Below are 21,146 nucleotides of genomic sequence, written 5' to 3'. Positions count from 1 at the left end.
CTGAGTTAATGCAGGCACCCTGGGACGGGAGTCTGTGGTCGTTGTCAGCCGAGTGCGTCTGGGGCTCTCAGTTGACTTGAAATGTCAGTTCTCTCTGTTGTGACCCAGTGCTGGAGAATTAATGGCCTTCTGAATATTAGCAAAAATGTTTTATTAATAAACATAATTAGAGTTAGGGGGCTTTGCATCACAAGTAAAATATTTGGAACAAATAAAGATTTTCTGCATTGTAATTCTGTAATTTGTTGACCGAACACGCTTAGGTTAAAGGAGGTTGGATTTTGTGTGATTGTGGCTGCTTCTGTTCACATTACAACAAACTAACAAACAGAATATATACATATATAATATATCTTTCCTCCCTCCCTCCTCCCTGTCCCTCACCAAGCACATAACAGATCAGAGGTACAGGAAAATTGAAAAACTCAGTTTGCAGATATATTGAATATGCCACATGAATATTGTATATATAAATGCACAAGATGCATTTACTTTGATACAATGCAGATACTCAAACCTATCTGTCAGCACCGTTGTGTAAATGAACCATATTTTACAATCTACAGTTGGTGCTGAGGCAGCCAATTTGCACATCAGCTATGGTCTTAAAATTGTTGTCCGTATGCAGTTGTGCCAATAACTGCAAGTGTGCAAACTTACAATGGCAGATCGAATTCAGGATTCTCGTCCTTGCATACAAATCCCTACCTGGCCTCGCCCTCCCTATCTCTGTAATCACCTTCAACCCTATCAATCTGTCTGCTCCCTCCTCTCAGTTCCCTGCTTGACGTTCCTTGCCTGGTCCACCCCACCAGCAGTGGGCAAGCTTCCACCCATTTCTGTCCCACTCTCTCAAACTCCAGCCCGGAGTCCCTCTGACTCACTCCCCACTTTTAACAATAACAACAAATTCCATTTATACAGAGCCTTTCCTGTCGGGGTGACATCCCACGGTGCTGGACAGTCAAGAATTTGTACCTGAGCTGGGAGTTGGATTCGGAGTGTTGGGGGCCAAGGAAGGCAGTGGGGCACAGCTGAAGGACTCCTTGATTGAGATCCAGAGAGTGGGGGGGCACGAATGGCTGAAACCCCGACTACCGATGGTGGGGCGAGCATGGTGGGGAAGTGAACAGGCATGTTGCTGCTGAGCGGAGGGAGAGGCCAGGTTGTGGAGGGAGAGGGCAGGTTTCGGAGGGAGAGGGCAGGTTGCGGAGGGAGAGGGCAGGTTTGTGGAGGGAGAAGGCAGGTTGTTAGGGTTATGAAAGGTCATGGGGTGAGACAGTGGAGGGATATAACATTGTAAAGCCATCTTAAGGCTTACTGCTTTGATCACGCTTTTGTCTCTCTTCCACCCCCACCCCCCCCCCTCCCGCCCACACGCACACAGCTCTTTCGCCCCCGCCCTCCTTCAATTGGGTGCCCAGACAACTCTGTAACCTTCTCCTAACGTGACATGAAATACACTATATGAATGTAAATGTAAATTACATTGTGTCACATGGAACATGTTATATCAAAATGTTGGGGGAAAATAATCGTACAAAGATCAAAACTTTTTGACTGTTCCAAACATCTTCTGGTTACAAGATGTGCTTAAATTAACCTTTTCTGAAATATATTCCCATTCTTTTTTGAATTTTCCTTTACTGCTTTAGAACTGAAAAACAAGTGGGCAAAACGCGGGAGCCAATTGGCATAGCAATGTCCGACAAACAGCCATCGAGTTAGTGACCAATTTTATTTGTTGCCCAAGACATCAGGAGTAACCCCCTTTTCTTTTCCAATAGTGCTATGAATAATAATAATATTATTAATGAATAATGGTTCAATCCCCAGCTGTCCTTCCTACCCCACGTTCGATCCCTGATCAGGACCACTTTCCTCCACCTCTGTCATTGTCCACCTCCGACCGCACCCCACGCACAATGCAGCCGAAACCCACACTTTAGTTACCTCCAACTTGATTATTCCATTGCCCTCCTTGCCCTTCTCCCCAGCTGCACTATCCACAAACTCCAACAAATTCAGAATTCTGAGACGCATAAACCCACCCGTTCTAATCTCTGTACCCCCAGGCTCCACTGGCTCCCTAACACAGAAAGGATCGACTTCAAGATCCTCACAATCGTCTACAAATCCCTCCAAGCCCTGGCACCTCTCTACCTCTCTGACCTACTTTCTCCCCATCTACCGCTTCCTGCTTATTCCTCGTCCCCTCTGCTCCACCATCGGCTGCCATGCATTCAGCCTCTACACCCCAAAACTTTGGAACTCTCCCCCGAATCCCTCCGCCTTGCTCCCGCCTTCCCCTTTTTCAGATCACGTCTGAACATCTTCTTCTTTGATCATGCTCATGGTCACGTTCAAGACATGGGACTTGAACCCACAGCTTTCTGTTGATGATTGCAGACACGTTTTGAATCCCACTTTTCCATTATTCACATCACGTCTTGTACCACATTTTTTTAAAAAATCACTCTCCAGATTCTGTCAAACAGCAGCAAAATACAGAGTATTGTTAAGGATGAAAAGACCGGTTTAATCTGAAAATAACCTTTTCTTTCCCTGACAATGTGCCTGGATTTCTAACGAGAGAAGATTTTTACATGGATGCAGAGGGTTGACGAGCTTAGTATTTATACGAGACCTGCAGTGTTCTCTTTAACAGCTGAAGCGGTGCACAAACAGGATTGTGAAGTGGGCTAGGAGTGATGTGTTTCTCCTCAGCTGCTGATTTCCTTGGGCTCTGTCTTGTGCAAAAGACTGAAAGCTGCAACAGCAAAATTCAATTTGTGCTTCAGGTCAGATGCAGACCTGCTCCCTTGCTCACATGTCTTGCTACATTCAGTGTGAATAAGTATTAACCAGCCAGTAGACTATCCAGCCAGGTATAGAGTTCATCCTTTGAAGAGCTGCACTGGGCTTTTTGCAATATATCCATACCTAAGAGAGGATTTAAATTACCTAGTGTAACAACAATGACAACTTGCGTTTATATAGCGCCCTTCACGCAGGATAACGTCCCAGAGCCTATGACAGTGGTGGAGCACGACTCTGAGCTGGGGGGATGGGGAGTAGGCAGGGGGAGTAAGCTGCGCATTTGTGGCTGATTGTTATGGTCCCACTGAGCTATGCCTTTAACATCAAGCTATTATTATTGCTTCAGCGGTAATTGTCAGCCGCCTACTGTACTGGGGAATTGAGAGAAAGCAGGTCATCTGAAGGACAAGTCAGCAGGTCATTTCTTTCAGTCAGGTTGCCTATGCTCAATTCTCTGCTACAGTACAGTCAGAGTCCAGTGTTGTTTCAACCTAGTGGAGAGGTGAGTTTAATTAGGTCACTTGAAAAATGAGTTGTTTTGATCAGTCAGACATGTGACACACATGGAAATCCACCATCATGTTTAAGAGTCTTCAATCCAAACAACTGAGAGTTTCACATATGAATGGTTTCCATCTCTTTGGTACTGAATCCACTCTCTTTCCACAGGGGGATACACCTTGCTTACCTTATCCTGGAGAATTTACATTCAGGTTGGCAAGTGTGGAGACTCATGTGGAGTATAAACACCGTCACAGACTAGCTGGGCCGAATGGCCTGTTTCTGTGCTGCACAATCTGCGTAAATCTATGTAAAGTTGGGAGAGTCCACCGCACTAGAAGTAACAGACAAATAATGTGTGCTCACCTAATGTGGCTTGCAACTTTAACCTCTGGCCGTTGGACCTTTTGTACCGTCTCCGAAGAAGGTCTCAACACGGGGCATTTGGAAAGCAACAGACATCCTTTATGAACAGGCTGAGCGGTCAGTCAAAGGGGAAAGTACCATTATCTGCTGCTGTAGGAGCTGTTTGCTTCATTTACTTTACAGCACTGCTGGGACTGTTTTCAGTGGGAGCACTGTAAAGGAAATGCACCATTAAATAGCTTTAAAGCAGCAGAAGGAACAGCATGTTGTTTGAGAGGACAGTTTCTCTTCTTTGTTGGGAGGGGGGCAGCTAACCAGAGAGCTAAGACTGCCCTCAAACCCCACCTAGTGGTTCGCTATGCAATAGCACTTGAGGAGGTTAGGGACCACTGGTGTGAAACCTTTAACGGTCTTTTAGACCGTTGTCTTAAGGATTCAGGTCATGCAGCATTTTTGCAAATTCTCAAATTCACAAAAATCCTAAATTCAATCATATCGGAAACCACGTGTCCCAGCATCTTAGGACGTCCTTACGACGTGAAAGGCACTATACAAATGTAATTTTGTATTGTATTGTGTCTTAGAAGGAGGAACTGTGTAAAACTAGCTTCCAAATTCAAACTCAATTTAGGCTTTTTCATTAATTTACGCATTTTCCAAAATAGTGGGCGATTTTAATTTTGAAAACATTGAGCCTCATATATCTATTGCCTCTGCTCAGCTCAGCGGGGAGGCTTCACAAAGAGAAAGAGAGTAGTGTTTCCATCCCCATCCCCAGTACAAATAATCCAACTATTATCATTTCCTGGCTTCCAATTGACTGTGTTCTCATTTGTCCCTGGTTTAACATGTTCCCTGGTTCACAGCTGCTCATTTCACGGCTTTCTGTGTCTGACAAAGTGAGCAGGTGGTAGCGTTCATCTGGGATTTCTATTGCAATATTTCCTCCCATAGATAGGCCACAGGGGAGCCTGATTCCATGGAAAGTGTACTGAGAATCTGTCACTTACTGCCCCGGGGCAGTAAAGCTTATCTAGGGGTCATGGTAGGAACTAATGAAATGCTGTACACTCACATTTGCCCTTTGCTGCTCTAATACTCATTGTTCGACCCAATGATAAAGTTCAAGTTGGTGTTTGGGGCCCCCTTAATAGCAGTACTTTTTCACGTAATTGGTATTACGGATATTTTGGTCTTCTTGGGGGAAAATAGGACAGAGCCGGGCACTCGTGTGAACCAGTTCCTGACTAATCTGCAGTATGGCCAATTAAGTACAGAACAGAATGCTACATCGTCTCCTAGCAACCTTGGAGTGTCAAAGATTATTAAAACACTCAATTTCCAAGAGACCTATCCAGTACTGTGCTGTGGTTTGAAAATGCTAATCTTGTAGACCAGGCACTTTAATGCCTGCCCCTTGGGCCTTGTTTTTTTTTAAAAAACGGAGTCTTATATAAGTAACGATGATCCCCAGTGTTAGAGGAATGAGCAATGACTAGACAAGCTAAGACTCTTCACTCTTGAGATAAGATGACTCAGAGAAGACCCAGGTTCGATTCTCGGGCGGGGTGAATCTAGATAAGCTCCCTTATTTCACACGCCTCTATTTACCTAATAGTGAGTAGGAACCCGGTTGTTAGTTGATTGGCAGTTCATTTTCCACGGGTAATATTCCCTCCCCCAAAATATTAGGAATTGTCACTCAATCCACAACTTTTTGTAATACACTTCTGTGCACAATTGGCTACGCATTTCACCCACAAAATAAACAGTTATTACAAGATATTCTGTGTAACGCTTTGAGACGTCACAAAAATGTGATAAGGTGCTATAATCAAATGGAAGGGTTACCATTATATTATTATACATAATCAACGACTGGAACAGGAAAGGAGGCAGAGGACAGGACCCTGGGGACATGAGATCTGATGGGCCAAAGGGCCTTCTTCATCCAGACAAATCTTGTGATCTTGAACATCTTTTTAATGCTCAGATGGTGACAGATCAACGATAAATTGTTATCACTCAAAAAACAGTCTGTGCTCCAAAATATGTTCGGTGTCACAAATGAATTGAGGCTGCAGGGCGATAAAACATGTGTAAATAGACGGTTGTAAAGTCGTTGTCCACATGTCTATATAGTAATTTATTACCAGTAAGATATGATAGCTATTAGCAGCTCTAAAAGGGAGTTTAGGAGGAACGGCTTTACACAGAGGGTGTTGAGAATGTCAAACTCACTGCTGGAAAATGTGTTTGAAACACAAAGCATCAGCATACTGTATTTAAGAGGAAACTTCATGTATACATGAGGTAGAAGAGAATAGAGGGGTACAGGAGAAGGGAATTGAAGGCTCATGTGGAGTATAAACAATGGCATGGACTAGTTGGGCCTCATGGCCTGTTTCCTTGTCCTAGAGTTCTTTGCAATTCCACTGAAATAAGCAAGCGGAGTGAAAATTCTGCTAGGTGATGTGTTATATCACCACTGACAATGAAGACATTTTTGATAACAATGGCCATGGTATGTCCTTCACCCTTTCCTCCAATTCCACAATTGAGAGCTGCCGTTTCCTGCAGCCAGAAAACAAAATGGACTGCACACTATTCGAAAGACTGGGAGTTACGTGGATGTCCTTCACTCATGAAATAACTATTATGTTTGTGTGAATGATTATTTAATTCTCAGTCCTCCACCCCGGGGTCATGTGAGCCCAGATGTTCATCCACCTGCAGCTGTTATCTAATACGTTCCAATCAAGCACATGCTCTATTTAGGATTCTGTTCTAGTTTGGGAATTTTCTGCTAAGACGGGTGGAAATCTGGCACAGGAGTTACATTTTGTGACACCGTTGGCTTCAGACAGAGGCAGAATAACCAGTCTGCTTCAGAATCCAAATACTTTATTTAGAAAAATAAGTCTTTGTCTTTGCCTTCCAGGTCTTTGTAATGGATTTCATAAACGATCAACATAAAATGTCTTTATTTAGAACAAAATAAACCCATGAAAAAATAGACTCTTGTGAATACAAGACTATGGAAATTAAGCATTCCTGAGAAGCACATAAGTGTTCGGTCTTAAAAGAGACCTAGGGATGTTTGTGGGACTTTTTGCTTGCAGTCTAGGCTGCCACTTCAGATGAGCAGTACCTCAGATGAGCCATTAAACTAAAAGCCTGTCCAATAGTCCCCAGAGGAAAAAAGTTGGTCGTTCACTTTATGGCTGTTTGTGGTAGTGCCACGGGAATTTTAACATTGCCCTGAAAAGGCAGACAGGACCTCGGTTTAACGTCTCTTCCAAAGCACGGCACCTCCAACAATGCAACAACCCCCAGTACTGTATTGGAGTGCCAGCCTGGACTTTATGAGTTCCATAATCCCAATATAATGCTTCAACCCACCATTTTCTGGGTCAGAGGCACAAATGCTGACAACAACAAGATTGCATTTATAGACCAAGTATGGCTAATGTAGATGCTTAACAAATTACTTTTTCTCTTCCCGCATTACACATAATAAAAGATGATTAAAGTTTTGCAAACTCTGTTTAATCGGAATAAAAAGTTACGTTTTGTTAAGACATAAATCCTCTGTGAAGGACAGAGAAAATCAAAACATGCAGCCATCACACAGAGATGCCGATGACTTTACTACCATTCAAAATATGCAATCAATTCACTGTGCAGTCCATTCCATGACACGCTTTGAGACGTCTCAGTGATGTGACAAGGCGCTATATCAAATGCAAGGATTGTTATTATTATTATTATGAATTACCACACAATAAAATGTGGAAGAAGAAGCATTTCTCAAACACTAATTAATAATCCTGAATATTCATCACTGGAGTGCAGATGTTTCTGTGGGGGTTCTGCTGTCTCACACATGTTTGCTCCCAGTTAAATTAAATGGTATACTGTTGATCATTCTGAAACATTAGGTGTGGGTGGAATGCAACCTGGACCACCCGATGAGACTGGATTAGAAAGAAAACAAGATTTCCATTTAAAATAACATCTGACAGGAAAAGGTAATACTGTTTGACAGTAATTTCTTTCTTTCAAGTGGTTTGGAATTCCAAGTGACTGGTCACGTGAATACTGGATGATAAAGTGTAGCTGCTCTATTCATTCTTGGCGTTGACCATTGGTTTATTTGAGATCTCAAGAGAACCCAATGCTGCTCTCAAACTCACAGTATCTATTTAATTAAGTGTTATGTGCCTGAAAATCACGGAATCACTCTCTGCTTTCCTGCACAGCAGTGTCCATGATACTTGGTGAAGTGTGAGTGCAGAGTTCTATCATAGTTTCACAAGTGATGCTATGGTAAACAGGAGTGCTACACTCTCTAAATAACGATGCCACTTAGCTATCACAGAAATAGAGAAGGTTACTATAGAGAGACCATTCATCCCATCAAGTAGACAAGCTAGGGCTCTTCAATTGAAAGGAGGCATTTCACAGAGGACCATATAAAGTTACATAACATTTTAAATGGGATTGAGAAAGTAAACCTAGAACAATACTATCAGGTGCACTAAGGCAGTAGAACAACCAGATAGGTTTAGAGGTTACAAAGATCAATTTCAGGACAGCCTCCTGGAAGCATTTATTTACCCAGAGGGTAGGTAGCAAATTTCTAGAAAAGGTGGCTTTACACATGTTTTATTGTTGTTGTCGAGGCCAGGGCATTGAACTTATTGAAAGAAAGAAAGTTAGTGCTGTGATGGGAGGTTGGGAGGGTGAATATTTTGGAAGGATGAGATCAGATAGGCCAAAGGGCCTTCTCCATCTGAACCAGTTATGTAACTAGTGATTTGCTTCATTTAAAAAATCGAACCCTTCTGCTTCTTCTCATTCATTTTGTCTTTTTTTAAGTTGTTGTTGTTTTTCTTCAAGCATCTATATAATTCCTTTCCCAAATCACCTGTGAACACTGCTTTATCAAGGGTTTGTGGCAGATAATAATAATAAGCCTTGCATTTGATATAGCAACTTATCACATCGTTGAGACATCTCAAGGCGCTTCACAGAATTTATTGAAAAGTGTAGTGACTGTATATTCTACATTCTAATCTTTTTTCCTACCTTTTTAATTTTTTTTGTGCTAATCTTCAATTTTTACCTTCTTCTTATTGACTCACTGACCAGTGGAAATGATCTATTATTATTTATCCTATCATATTCCTTCATAATCTTGAAGTCTCCTATCAGGTCACCCCTTAATTTTCTCAGATCTGATGTAAGAACCCTAGTTTCTCAAGTATCTCTTCAAAGCACTCCAGTCCAGTGCTAGATGTGCGCTGCACTGTTGGAGATGCTTTTTTTCATATGAGATGTGAAACCAAGGTCTCGTCTGTCTGTTTAGATGGACGTTAAAGATCCCATGGGACTAATCAAAAAGAGAAGAGAGTTTGTCCTGATGTTCTAGCCAATATTCCCCAAATAAAATTAGTTATTCACTGGCCAGGTTTAGCCAACATAATGCAAAGTGACTGCTCTTGCTCTACAATATGTCATAGAATGTCCTCCAGATGTGAAAGACACTATAGCAAATTCAAGAATTATTGTTATACAGTTTCTGAAATCCCTTGGCCCTGTAAAATGCTACCGAATCTACGCTGCACTTTATCTATTAATTTTATTTCCTATTCACAGCACTTCAGCTGTAATGTATTTGAGGTCTTGCTTTCTTCAGTTAATATGATGAAGAACAATGTTAGGATTATCTGCAGATGGTGAATGCTGACCTATAATGCAGTTTGATCTTGCAGTATGGACCCCTCAGTCTGGGAAAGTGAACTTCTAAAAAATGTTATTTATAAAGTAACCTGTTTTATGTTAATCAATGTGATCTGATTTCACCTTTATAAATATAACCCAGTTATTACATATGTAAGAACATTAGGCATCTGTCTTTGATGCTTACTTAGTTTCAACTTTCTATATAGGATGTACTGCATTGACCTAGTTACAGTCAGTTTGTGTTGGCCCTAGGCAGCAACTTAACTGCTCAGCATACATGTCACAGTAACAGAGTGCAATAGTTACAAGGTAGCAGTGAAACTTACAAATAACTCAATGACGTATATGCTCTGCATCACAAATCAGATTAACCTCTGGCTCAATGTCACAAACTCACTATTTATGCAGGATAAACAACAATGGAAGGCAAGCAATATGAGTAAGTGTACACCAACCTTATATATGTAATAAACGGAGGGATAAAAAATAGCTGCTCAATGGCAATGCCAACATATTGGCAAGTTGTTGGCATGGGACCAATATCAGTTATTGCATTCAGGATTGTTTTTGTCTATGGGCCAATATGTGGTCCAAATTCTGGGTGAGTTACTAATGTTTGGAACTATGCAAACTCATTGCTTGTCGGCTTCCCCAACTCCTCCCTCCACAGGCTGCAGATCATCCAGAACTCTGCAGCCTGTGTCATCTCCCGCACCAGGCTCCGCGACCCTATCACCCCCATCCTTGCCCATCTCCACTGGCTTCCCATCACACAGAGGATACCTACCGTTCAAGATCCTGGTCCTCACCTTCAAAGCCCTCCATGGTTTTGCTCCTCCCTACCTCTGCGACCTGCTAACCCTCTACCATCCTGTACGCTCCCACCGCTCAGCGGGCTCCGGCCTGCTTCACATCCTCCGCCTGCTCGCCCCACTATTGGCGGGTGGGCCTTCCGCCACTCTGCTCCCACCCTCTGGAACTCCATCCCACAGTCCCTCTGTCTCGCCCCCTCCCTTGCCACCTTCAAGACCCACCTCAAGACCCTCCTCTTCAACCGTGCTTTCGATCTCCCTGTTTCCCCCCCTGCCCTCCATCCTCCCCCACCCTGACCCCCAGCTCGGGTCCATAACTCTGTCTGTCCAGCGCTTTGGGACGTCCTTCCGACGTGAAAGGCGCTATACAAATATAATTTTGTTGTTGTTGTTCATGTGATAATTATCTCCAATATTATTATACTAATAACAATCCTTGTTGTTGATTTTGCGCCTTATCACATCTCAAAGCGCTTCATAGAATACATTGTAAAGTCGATTGACTATATTTTGTGGGTGAAGTTTTGTTATCACATTGTCAAAAGTTCATTTTACTTCTATACATACTCTTGTTCCAATGGTGAACTGTACATCTCCATACATCCCACTGTGTTCGCAGCCAATGTAAGCTTACTGAATTTTGTGTTGCAAATTTGTTCTAGCATAAAGGTGTCACAGTTTGGGGTTGGTTGAATCTGGGACCAATTTGAATATCATTAAGGACTACTCTGGTCCCCGATTATGTGGTAAATATTGGGATGTTTTAAGATGGTGTTGTGTTAATTTATGGTGGCAGAAGATCATTAGATACTAGTGCTCCTTTCCTAGCAAGTGGAGTATTCCTTTTTGACCTGGATTACTGCCATTCTAATTCTGACTTGAGGTGAAGTTGGCTCTAAAGCAGGTCAATCACTGCTAGGTGGCGCTCTTCCACGTGATCAAAAAGACAAGCGGATGGAGTGATAGAACTGTGTATTTATTGAGTCCGCCATCTCGAAATAAAAATATAAACTTTAATGTTTAAACTGCAGTATATATCATTCCTTCCTCTTGTTTTGTCACCCTCCTAATCCTACCCTTGGGCAAGTGTCCTTACTCCACACGCCTAATAATAATCCCTCCAAAAACAATAATAAATTGGTCATTTCAATCCATGACTGTGGGACACTGCAGTGCGTAATTGGCTGCCGCGTTTGGCCCACAAATATACAGTCATTTCACTTTTCCAGTCTATTCTGTGAAGCTCTTTGAGACGTCGAGAAGACATGAAAAGCACTATATCAAATGCAAGGATTATTATTATTATTATTACCCTCCCTTCCCTCCACCCCTCCTGAGCTTGGGTCCAAATCCCTGACTGTCCAGCCCTTGGGACATTTTCCCAACGTGAAAGGCGTTGTACAAATGTAACTTGTTGTTTTTATTGAGCATGCGCAAGATGCCACCTATTGTTGATCGACCGGTTGGAGTCTGAGACCTCAAGGGATGGGGAGAGGGAAGAAAAGATAAGACAGGATTTGTGCTCTCACTGCTATTCATTGCCTCCCCTCCTTTTGGTTTGAAGTGCAGAGATGTATGTTGAGTGAGAATCAGTTCAATCACACTTCAATAGCTACTCAACCTCTGTTAAGGTTCACACATGAAGATTGATTACTTGGACAAGATATTGACAAATTGTTGGCATGGAATCAGAGTCTAGTTTCCATTATTTCTTCTTGAAAGGAGGCTGTTTTTGTCTGTTGGTTAATCCGTGGTCCAATTCCTAGGTGATTTACTAATGTTGTGAAACTTGATATATGATAGGAAACTGATTTGCCTGACACTCACTAATGTGCTGATACACCAGAGTTCAGCTGCCAATGCACAATAGTTTTAATCAAAATACTTGGAAAAAGTGTGGGTTTAGTAAAATAATTCTCATTTTTTTAATTCTCATTGAATTGAAAAAGTAGAAGGTAGTTTTACCGAATGTTCTGGCCAACAATCCCTCAAATAAATTTGCTTTTTCACTTCATGGTTGTTTGTAGGATGTTGTGTACAAATAGGCTGCCAAATTCGCCCACAAAACAGTTATTACACTTAACAGTATAACCCTTGAAGTGCTTTGAGACGTCCTTCTGACTTAAAAAGGTGCTATATCAAATGTAAGAATTATTATTATTATTATAAATACAACAACTTGAATTTATACAGCGGTCTTCAACATTTCGGAGCGCTGCTAGCATAAATTAGCATTAACCACACACAATATTGGGGGAAAGAAAACAAGGGGAGGGGATCAGAGGGTTGTTCTGAACTTCATACATTTTTATCTTTCCCTAAAAAAAGTCCCCTTCAAGTGACATAACACTTGATTTGGCAAATACTCACATGTGATGCTGTTTCCACAAGCCTGCCAAATACCTCACTGAAGTGGAGCATTCTCTCCCCAGGGAGAAATGGCTGAATGTAGTCCAAAGTGCCTCTCAGTACTCTCCAGTATGCTAAACAAACAACACTGGCAAAAGAAATGTGCTGAAGAGGCTATCAGTGACCCTGTCTGTCCTCCATTCTTAGCTGGAGGAGAATGACAGAGCCACAAAATATAGTAAGGGGGAAGGAGAAACCATCAAAGCCATCAAGACAGAATGTGTTACCGACCAGACCTGCATCTTAAACACTGGCTCACAAGATAGGTTATAGAAATGTGGAGTGCAAGCATTAAATGTATGTTTTTCGCCTGGATTTATTGTGTTTAAAGCAGGAAAGCTGAATGCCAATAGTTCTCATTCACATCCATGGAGCTGATAGAGCAGCATTTACTTTCATGGCAACCCTGATGTATAATTGATGGTAATTAAAATACATGAATTTTGCTTTGATTAAAGCATGTATAAAAGGGATTGTGAAAGCAGATTGATAGCAGTCACAACTCTGCTACTAACTAATTGGATTTATCATTCAGGGATTGCCACCAAACTGTCCCATCAATAATAATAATATAATAATCCTTGCATTTGATATAGCGCTTTTCACGTCAGGAGGACGTCCCAAAGCGCTTCACAGAACACACTGTAAAGTGAATTGACTGTATATTTGTGGGCGAACGCGGCAGCCAATTGCGCACAGCAATGTCCCACAAACAGTCGTAGATTGAAAATGACCAATTTATTATTGTTTTTGGTTTTGGAGGGATTATTATTAGGCTCTGTGTGGAGTAAGGAAACTTGCCCAAGGTTTCGCCCTGCCTGGAATTGAACTCAGGTCTCTCACTTGCAAAGCGAGTGCTCTAACCACTGAGCTACAGGACTCCACAAACAATGTGACCAACAGCAACAACAACTTGCATTTACACAGATAGCATCCTTCACAGAGGGTAAAATCTCAGAGCACTTGATGAAGCTTGACACCAAACATAATAAATAATCCTTGCATTTGATATAGCGCCTTATCACGTATTCGAGCTGTAAACTGAATTGATTGTGTATTTTGCGGGCGAAACGTGGCAGCCAATTGCGCACAGCTGTGTCCAGCAAACAAATATTTAAGTGACCAATTTATTATTATACATTTTTTTGAAGGAATTATTACTCCTGGAAAAGCGATCCGCCAATCGACTAACAACCAGGTTCCTATTTACTGCTAGGTAAACAGAGGTGTGTGAAGTAAGGAAACTTGCCCAACGTTTCACCCTGCCGGGAATCGAACCCTGGTCACTCACTTGCGAGGCGAGCGCTCTCACCACTGAGCTACAGGACTCCACAATAAATGTAGAAGATGCAAATCAATTTGGCCTCCACTCAGAAATAGCTCCTTAACCATGAATGGCCAAGAGCTTCAATATTCCCCGCCACCCCCCCCCCCCCACCGATTAAATATTCAAAATGACTAGAAGGATGTGTTTTTTTCCAAGCCGGAGAGAGAGAGGAGGTGACCAATGGCACAATCAAAGAAGAAGGTTGATTGAGGCTGAGGTTTGGGATGGAGTGGACGGGATGAGGGATGTGCAGAAGACTCTGCTCTGGCCAGCTGATTGAAGGGGTGGGTAGAGGAATGGGGTGTACGCAGGTTAGAGAGATAGGTTGGTGCAAGGGCATTAATGATTTTATGTGAGTGTGAAGATCTTGAAATCAATCCATTCTGCAATAGTGAGGCAGTGGAGTCTGGCAAGGACTGGGGTGATGAGGGTATGGAGCCTGGCATGGATGAGAACACGGGTGGCAGAGTTCTGATGGATTTTATGAGTGGTGGAGCGTAGGATACCGGCTAGATCGGCAGACAAGCTCACTGTCTGACCTCAGCATGTGTACAGCGTGACTGCATTTCCATGGCACCAATTTATTCTCTTGAAAAACAGCTCGATGCTGTGATGGGAGATGGGGGGTTGGTATTCTGGAAGGATAAAGTCAGATTGGTCAAAGGCTCTTATTTATACAAACTAATTTTTGATCTTGGGAACATGCCATACATATTTTATGTATGTATCTTTCTGAATCAAAATGAGTCAGAACAATCACAGCTGATATGAAACCAGTTGAAAAGCTTTATTGACTGAAAACAAATATGTTCTATGCAGATGTTTCAACAGGTAATGATTGAAGGCTTTCTTTTTTAAAAAATCAACAATTTCAAACAATATGTTACATTTATAATGTTAATATAAATTTATATTTCCTTTCTAACAGGTTCATTATGTTTACTGAAGCTTATAACCTGATGGCTTTGCAACATTGCACACCGTCATTTCATTTGAATTATATAAACATTAATAAAAAGCTGGCAAGTTGCTGATTATCTCAGTCATTATTATCTCGTGTGTGAATCAACAGGAAAGCAGGATGTCTGCCTGCAGTGCTGGCAACATCAGTTACTAGCTGGAGAAGGTGAATAACAACAATATTAGTAATCTATACATTTCTATGGCTCATTTCACATCGGGAGGACATCTCAAAGCTCTTCACAGGATATAATAATTATATTGCTTACATTTGATATAGAGCCTTTCAACAACAACAATTACAACACCACCAACAAATTGCATTTATATAGCACCTTTCACATCGGGAGGATGTCCCAAGGTGCTGGTCAGTCAATGGTTTGCACCCAAACTGTGTGCTGGAGTCAGGAGTGGTGGAAGACAAAGTGGGTGATGGTGTGAAGGTGATCAAAAGCGTAGTCAAATAGGAAGGTGTTGAGATGGACCTTGAAGGAGGTAAGGGAGGGATCGAGGCAGAGGGCCTCAGGGACGGAGTTCCAGAGGGTGGGTGCAGAAAAGAAAAAGGCATGACCTCTGATGGTGGGATGAGCAGGGTGGGGGAACGTGGATCAGGCCAGTACAGTACCCTCTGACCGGAGGGAGCAGACAGATTGGTAGGACTTTAGGAGGTCAAAGAGGTTGAGGGGAACAAGAGCGTGAAGGGCTTTAAAGTGAGGGAGGACATCTCAAAGCGCTTCATTAGATAATAATAATAATCCTTGCAATTGATACAGCACCTTATCACATCTTCTAGACGTTTCAAAGAGATTCACAGAATATACTATAAAGTGAATTGACTGTATGTTTTGTGGGTGAAACGTGGTAGCCAATTGCACAAATCAGTGTCCCACAATCAGTTGCGAATAAAGTGACCAAATTATTATTTTTTTTAAAACAATTTTAATGAATTATTAACCCTGGAAAAGTGATCCGCCAATCGACTAACAACCGGGTTCCTACTTACTGCTAGGTAAACAGAGGTGTGTGGAGTAAGGAAACTTGCCCAACATTTCGCCCTGCTGGGAAGTGAACCCAGGTCTCTCACTTGTGAGGCAAGTGCTCTAATCACTAAACTACAGGATTCTAATAGTATTAACAATAATCCTTAATTAATAATAATTATTTTTGAATATTGCCATAGGATCCTCAACGTCCACCTGAACAGGTAGATGGGACATTGGTTTTTAACATCTCATTTGAAGGACAGCACCTCTAACAATGCAACACACCCCCATTGGAGTGTCAACCTGGACTATATGAGTTCCAAATCCTCGCGTGAGGCTTGAACCCACAACCTTCTGACTCAGGTGTGAGTGCTACCGATTGGCTGATATCATGAGAACTGATAATTTTGTTTTGTTCTATTGCAGGAGTGTTCCGATTGGAAAGATTTATGTAAATCGCTGGACAAGGTTACAATTTTCTGCCCAGCTGTCGAAATTGTAGTCAGACTCTTTTCAGAGCACCACAAGTTGGCTCAATCATTATTGAGCTACAATTGTGTAAGTGACTCAACTCACCAATCATTTTCAATCTTTCCATTTCGATTTATCAGCACTCCACTCTGGGTTCCAGTAAATGACGAGACAGAGTGGGCTAAATTGGCTGCCAAATGTTATGCTTCTTTTGAAACCTATTTATAAATGTAATGTTGTTTTGTATTTCAAAATAGAGTTCACCTATCGGTGGCACAGACAGGTTAGAAGTGAGGACAGTGATGTTTCTATTAGGATTTACAGATCTCATGTCAACTTTATAGATTGGTCAGACATCTATTGTTTGCAGAGATTTGCAATGCCTAATAATGTGTGTGACAAATCATAAAGTGACACTAGAATGGATACTAACACTCTATTTACCAATAAAGATAAATAAAGATAGCTTCTCTGGTGCAGTGCTATGCACCAGTACTTTTCATGAGTGCAATATATTAGGAACTTAGGAGCTAGAGTACACTATTCAGCTCATCAAGCTTATTCCACAGTATGGCCTGTAAACCTGGCTCCCTGAAAGGGCTCGGGATTTTCAGGTAAAATGGGGTGCCAATTCACGGGGGTTTCAAGAGTGGAATCTGGGCAATAGCTGTCAGTCATCAGGGAGTGCAGGCTTTGGATGATGATTAGCTATGGTAGCTATCAGTCATCAGGGAGAGCGGGCTCTGGGTGATGATTGCCTGTTCCAAGGTTTCACTCACTCAAATAGAGGACTCTAGGGCGCTAGGTATCAGGAGCCAATCAGGAAATTTCCCATATAGCCATCCATACCTGAAGTGCTTTGAGACATCCTCCCACCAAGAAAGGAGCTGTGTCAAATTCTTATTTTGTGGAGTCCTGTAGCTTAGTCGTTAGAGCACTTGCCTCGCAAGCGAAAGGATCTGGGTTCGATTCCTGGGCGAGGTGAAATGTTGGGAATGTTTCCTTACTCTGTTTACCTAGGAGTAAGTAGGGACCCAGTTGGCAGTCGATTGGCAGATTGCTTTTCCATGGGTTATAATCGGTTATGATGGTTATAATCGGGTCTGAAATGCTGTACTCTGTCCAGTGCCTTGGGACGTCCTCCCGACATGAAAGGCGCTATACAAATGTAATCTTGTTGTCGTTGTTATAATCCCTTAAAAAAATTAAAACAATAATAATTTGATCATCAATCTACGACTGTTTGTGGGACAGTGCTCTGTACCATTGGCTGCCACGTTTCTCCCATAAAATATATTCTGTGAAATGCTTTGAGAAGTCTCGTAGGTGTGATAGGCACTATATCAAATGCAAGGATATTATTATTTATTATTGCTGATCTTTTAATCCAATTTACTTGCCTTAGCTACATATACTTGTACCCACTCTGTCCGTTCGTTCCTCCGTCCGTTTATTCCTCCGTCCGTCTGCCGGTCCATTCCTCCCTCCTTCCTTCCCTTTCTCCCTCCGTCCATCCATCTGCTGCTGCTGCTGACCAGAATCACTGACCAGCAATCATTTGTAGAGTACACTCCATTGTAACATGGGTATGAGTTTTCAGACCCAAACAATTGAATTGTAATGGTATCTGCACTTCATAAAAATGCATTACAAGGACTTGTGGTTAAAGTGAAAGCTTTCAGAACAAAAATTGTTGTAAATTGGATGAAAATTGGTTTGATGGATGGAGTTAATTACCAGATAGTTGTGCTGCAAATGGAACCTAATGTAAGGTTGAGCAGTATTGCCAAGGGGTGCTGAGGCCAATCACACCAGATAAACTTCTAATTCAGCCCCCACCAATGTTACCTCTGCATCTACAAGATGCAGGTTCACACTGGGCCGTAGTTTTATTAACCAATTATTTTATTTTATTAGCCAAGTTTTCTAAATCAGAAACATAGGAATATTCATTCCTGTGCCTAATAATGTGTGACAAATCATACAGTGACACAGGAGTGGATACAAACACTCTATTGTACCAATCAAGACAGCTTCTCTGGTGGAGTGCTATGCACCAGTATTTTATATGAGTGCAATATGTCATTCAGTACTACAAACCTGTTTCTGCCATTCAATTAGATCATGTCTGATCTGTACCTCAAATAATCCTATCAATTCCAATTTCCCACTTTTTCTCGATATGCCTTGATACCCTGACCTACCAAAAATCTATCACCTCACTCTTGAAGGCAACTAATAGTTTGCATGCAGAGAGAATTTTGTGGAAGTCAAATTAGAATAGCCGATTGAAGAGATTATAAGATAAAGAAACATCAAGATCAATTTTAAAATATAAATATCTAGTGGGAGAATTTTTTTTCTTTTTTTCAGCTAATCTTAGACTGCATCTATCCCTTGATTTCAAATCATAATTCTCTTGAATTTGCATTCCAGATGATTTCCTTGTTCCTGTTACCCCAAAACTGAGTGTTTCTGTTATTGGAGATAGAATATCCGATTCAGCAGTCTGCATGGTTCATTAGGACGCAACAAATCCCGCTGAAAATATTTAGATGTAAATTGTACTAATGTGGAGAACAGAGTACCAAAAACTGCATAAACACAAATTCCACATTTACATACATTTCCATCCTATCTTTTGGGATAAATTGGTCCATAGGAATACATCTTAAAAATTGGTGATGCTCAAAAGTTGGAAAATCATGTATGAAAAGCATATGAAGCAGCTATAAAAATCTTGCTATCCAGGAACCTTGAAGACATGAAGAATTTAAATATATACACATCGTTCCTCGTTTCTGGTGCATAAGACTCTAACACAGAATTCAATCAAAACTGATGACAACACATTTCTCAATAAGTCAAATTAATGAGCCAGCTGGTCCAACAGTATTGAAAATATTGTTTAATAAGAATGGAAATGTTTTAATGACAAAATGAAAAATCTTCTAGGATGTGAATTGTTATTTTTGCACCAATCAGCAGTATAGACTGTACTAAAAGGCCATTTGATACATTGAATGCACTTCTTCCGTTCACACTGAAAATGGCCTCTTATTATTTGGTCTTTGTGAGTAACCGCAGGTAAAACATCCAGGACAAAAAAACTCTTTATCAAAATGGCAGGTTTAACAAATTACATTGAACATTATGGATTTGGGCAAAAAGGTGGGGGACTGGATCTAAACGGATAGAAAATAATAATCCTTGCATTTCATACAGCACCTTTCATATGAGGATTACGCTTCAAAGTGCTTCATAGAATTCATACAGTCTCAACCGAAAAACAATGCAACCCAAATCCAGCACTGTAATGGGATGTTAGCCTGGACTGTGTGAGTTCCAAGGCCTGACGTGGGGTATGAAACCACAACCTTCTGACTCAGAGTTAAGAATGCCACCAGCTGAACCAGACTGATACACTATCTTGTAGAAAGCTGGCATGGGCACAATGGTCCAAGTGAACTTTTTCAGTGCTGAAACATTCTATAATTATAATCTCCTTTAATTGAACTCGAGCCTCTGATAGAGCATTTTATCACCCATGTCTAAATTTATCCTCACAAATGTTAATTTCATAATCCGCCTCCTTTTAAAATAAATTAATTGAGGTGCCATTAAACAAGTATAATGGGAGTCGATTTTACTTATTTCCATTCAAATAAAACTATGCTTAGCAATAAACAAAGAATTAACTATTTGTTATATTACACTCACCTCATGATCATGAACTCCCATTGCTGTGGTTAAAAGACCAACAAAAGAAGCTCATTATCTTCCAAGTATTAAAAAAAGCCTTTATTCAGAATGTTTTAAGATGTGATTTAGTTCAGGATGTGAATGTCTATGTGGTAGTTAATTTTACACTTACAAAAGCGCAATTCACTAGAGGCCTCCAGACCGTAGATAAATCAGTTTGATATGTAATTCTCAATTGGAAATCAAGCCGTCTGACCTTGATCTTGTAGATCAAACATGTTGGCCCTTAGGGTTCCATTATAGACTCTTCATCCCAGATGTGGTTAGCCAGTTACTGACCTCTGACATTACAAGGCTAAGAAATGTCAACATTGGGTTTGTCGTAAGATGTCTGAATTCCATATAGATTACAGTTTTGTCATGGTTTCTGATTCTTACTATTGATAGGTACAATCAGATGAATTCCTGTAGCTGGGTGATGGGCTCAATAGGAGAAGAGCTGGCTGGTTCTAAACCAAATGAATTATCAACAAAAAGTGTAACCTCCTGCAAAATATACGGACAATTCACTTTACGGAATATCTTGAAACACTTTATGATAATAGTACTTCCATTTGATATGGCGCCTTATCATGTTGTTGAGACGTCTGAATGCGGTTCACGGAATGTATTGTAAAGTTGAATGTGGGCGAAACGAAAAATACATTCACTCAAATTTATAATGAGCTTTGAGATGTCTCAAAGACTTGATAAGGCGCTGTACCAAATGTAAGGATTATTATTAACCTTCCTCTTCGACCATGCCATCGGTCACCCCCCTTGTCCTCCCCTTCCTTCTCCCTCCCTGACTCCAGCTCGGGTCTGAAATGCTGTACACTGTCAGCGCCTTGGAATGTCCTCCCGACAAGAAAGGCGCTATACAAATGTAATCTTGTTGTTGACGTTGTTGTTAACTGCAAGATGCAGTTAGGTCTTTGATTGTTTGGAAAAATTGGATTTCCTCAGATAAATAGTAAATGCAATATATATCTCATACTTATGGTCAGA

General features: G+C 41.3%; 1 protein-coding gene across 1 annotated transcript in view; it reads left to right on the top strand.

Annotated features, from left to right (window-relative positions):
- LOC103177242 (E3 ubiquitin-protein ligase TRIM62-like) overlaps window positions 1-16,428 on the top strand; it is a 71,976-nt gene extending 55,548 nt beyond the window's left edge. The window contains exon 8 of the mRNA XM_042334426.1: window positions 16,353-16,428. Coding sequence (XP_042190360.1) covers window positions 16,353-16,428 — 76 coding nt within the window. The remainder of the gene's footprint in view (window positions 1-16,352) is intronic.
- The last annotated feature ends 4,718 nt before the right edge of the window (window positions 16,429-21,146 follow it).

This window comes from Callorhinchus milii, unplaced genomic scaffold (genome assembly GCF_018977255.1).
Source record: "Callorhinchus milii isolate IMCB2004 unplaced genomic scaffold, IMCB_Cmil_1.0 Scaffold4, whole genome shotgun sequence".
NCBI classification, from domain to species: domain Eukaryota; kingdom Metazoa; phylum Chordata; class Chondrichthyes; order Chimaeriformes; family Callorhinchidae; genus Callorhinchus; species Callorhinchus milii.
Note: the sequence above shows the minus strand (reverse complement) of the source record. Positions and strands in the feature narration are given on the sequence as shown.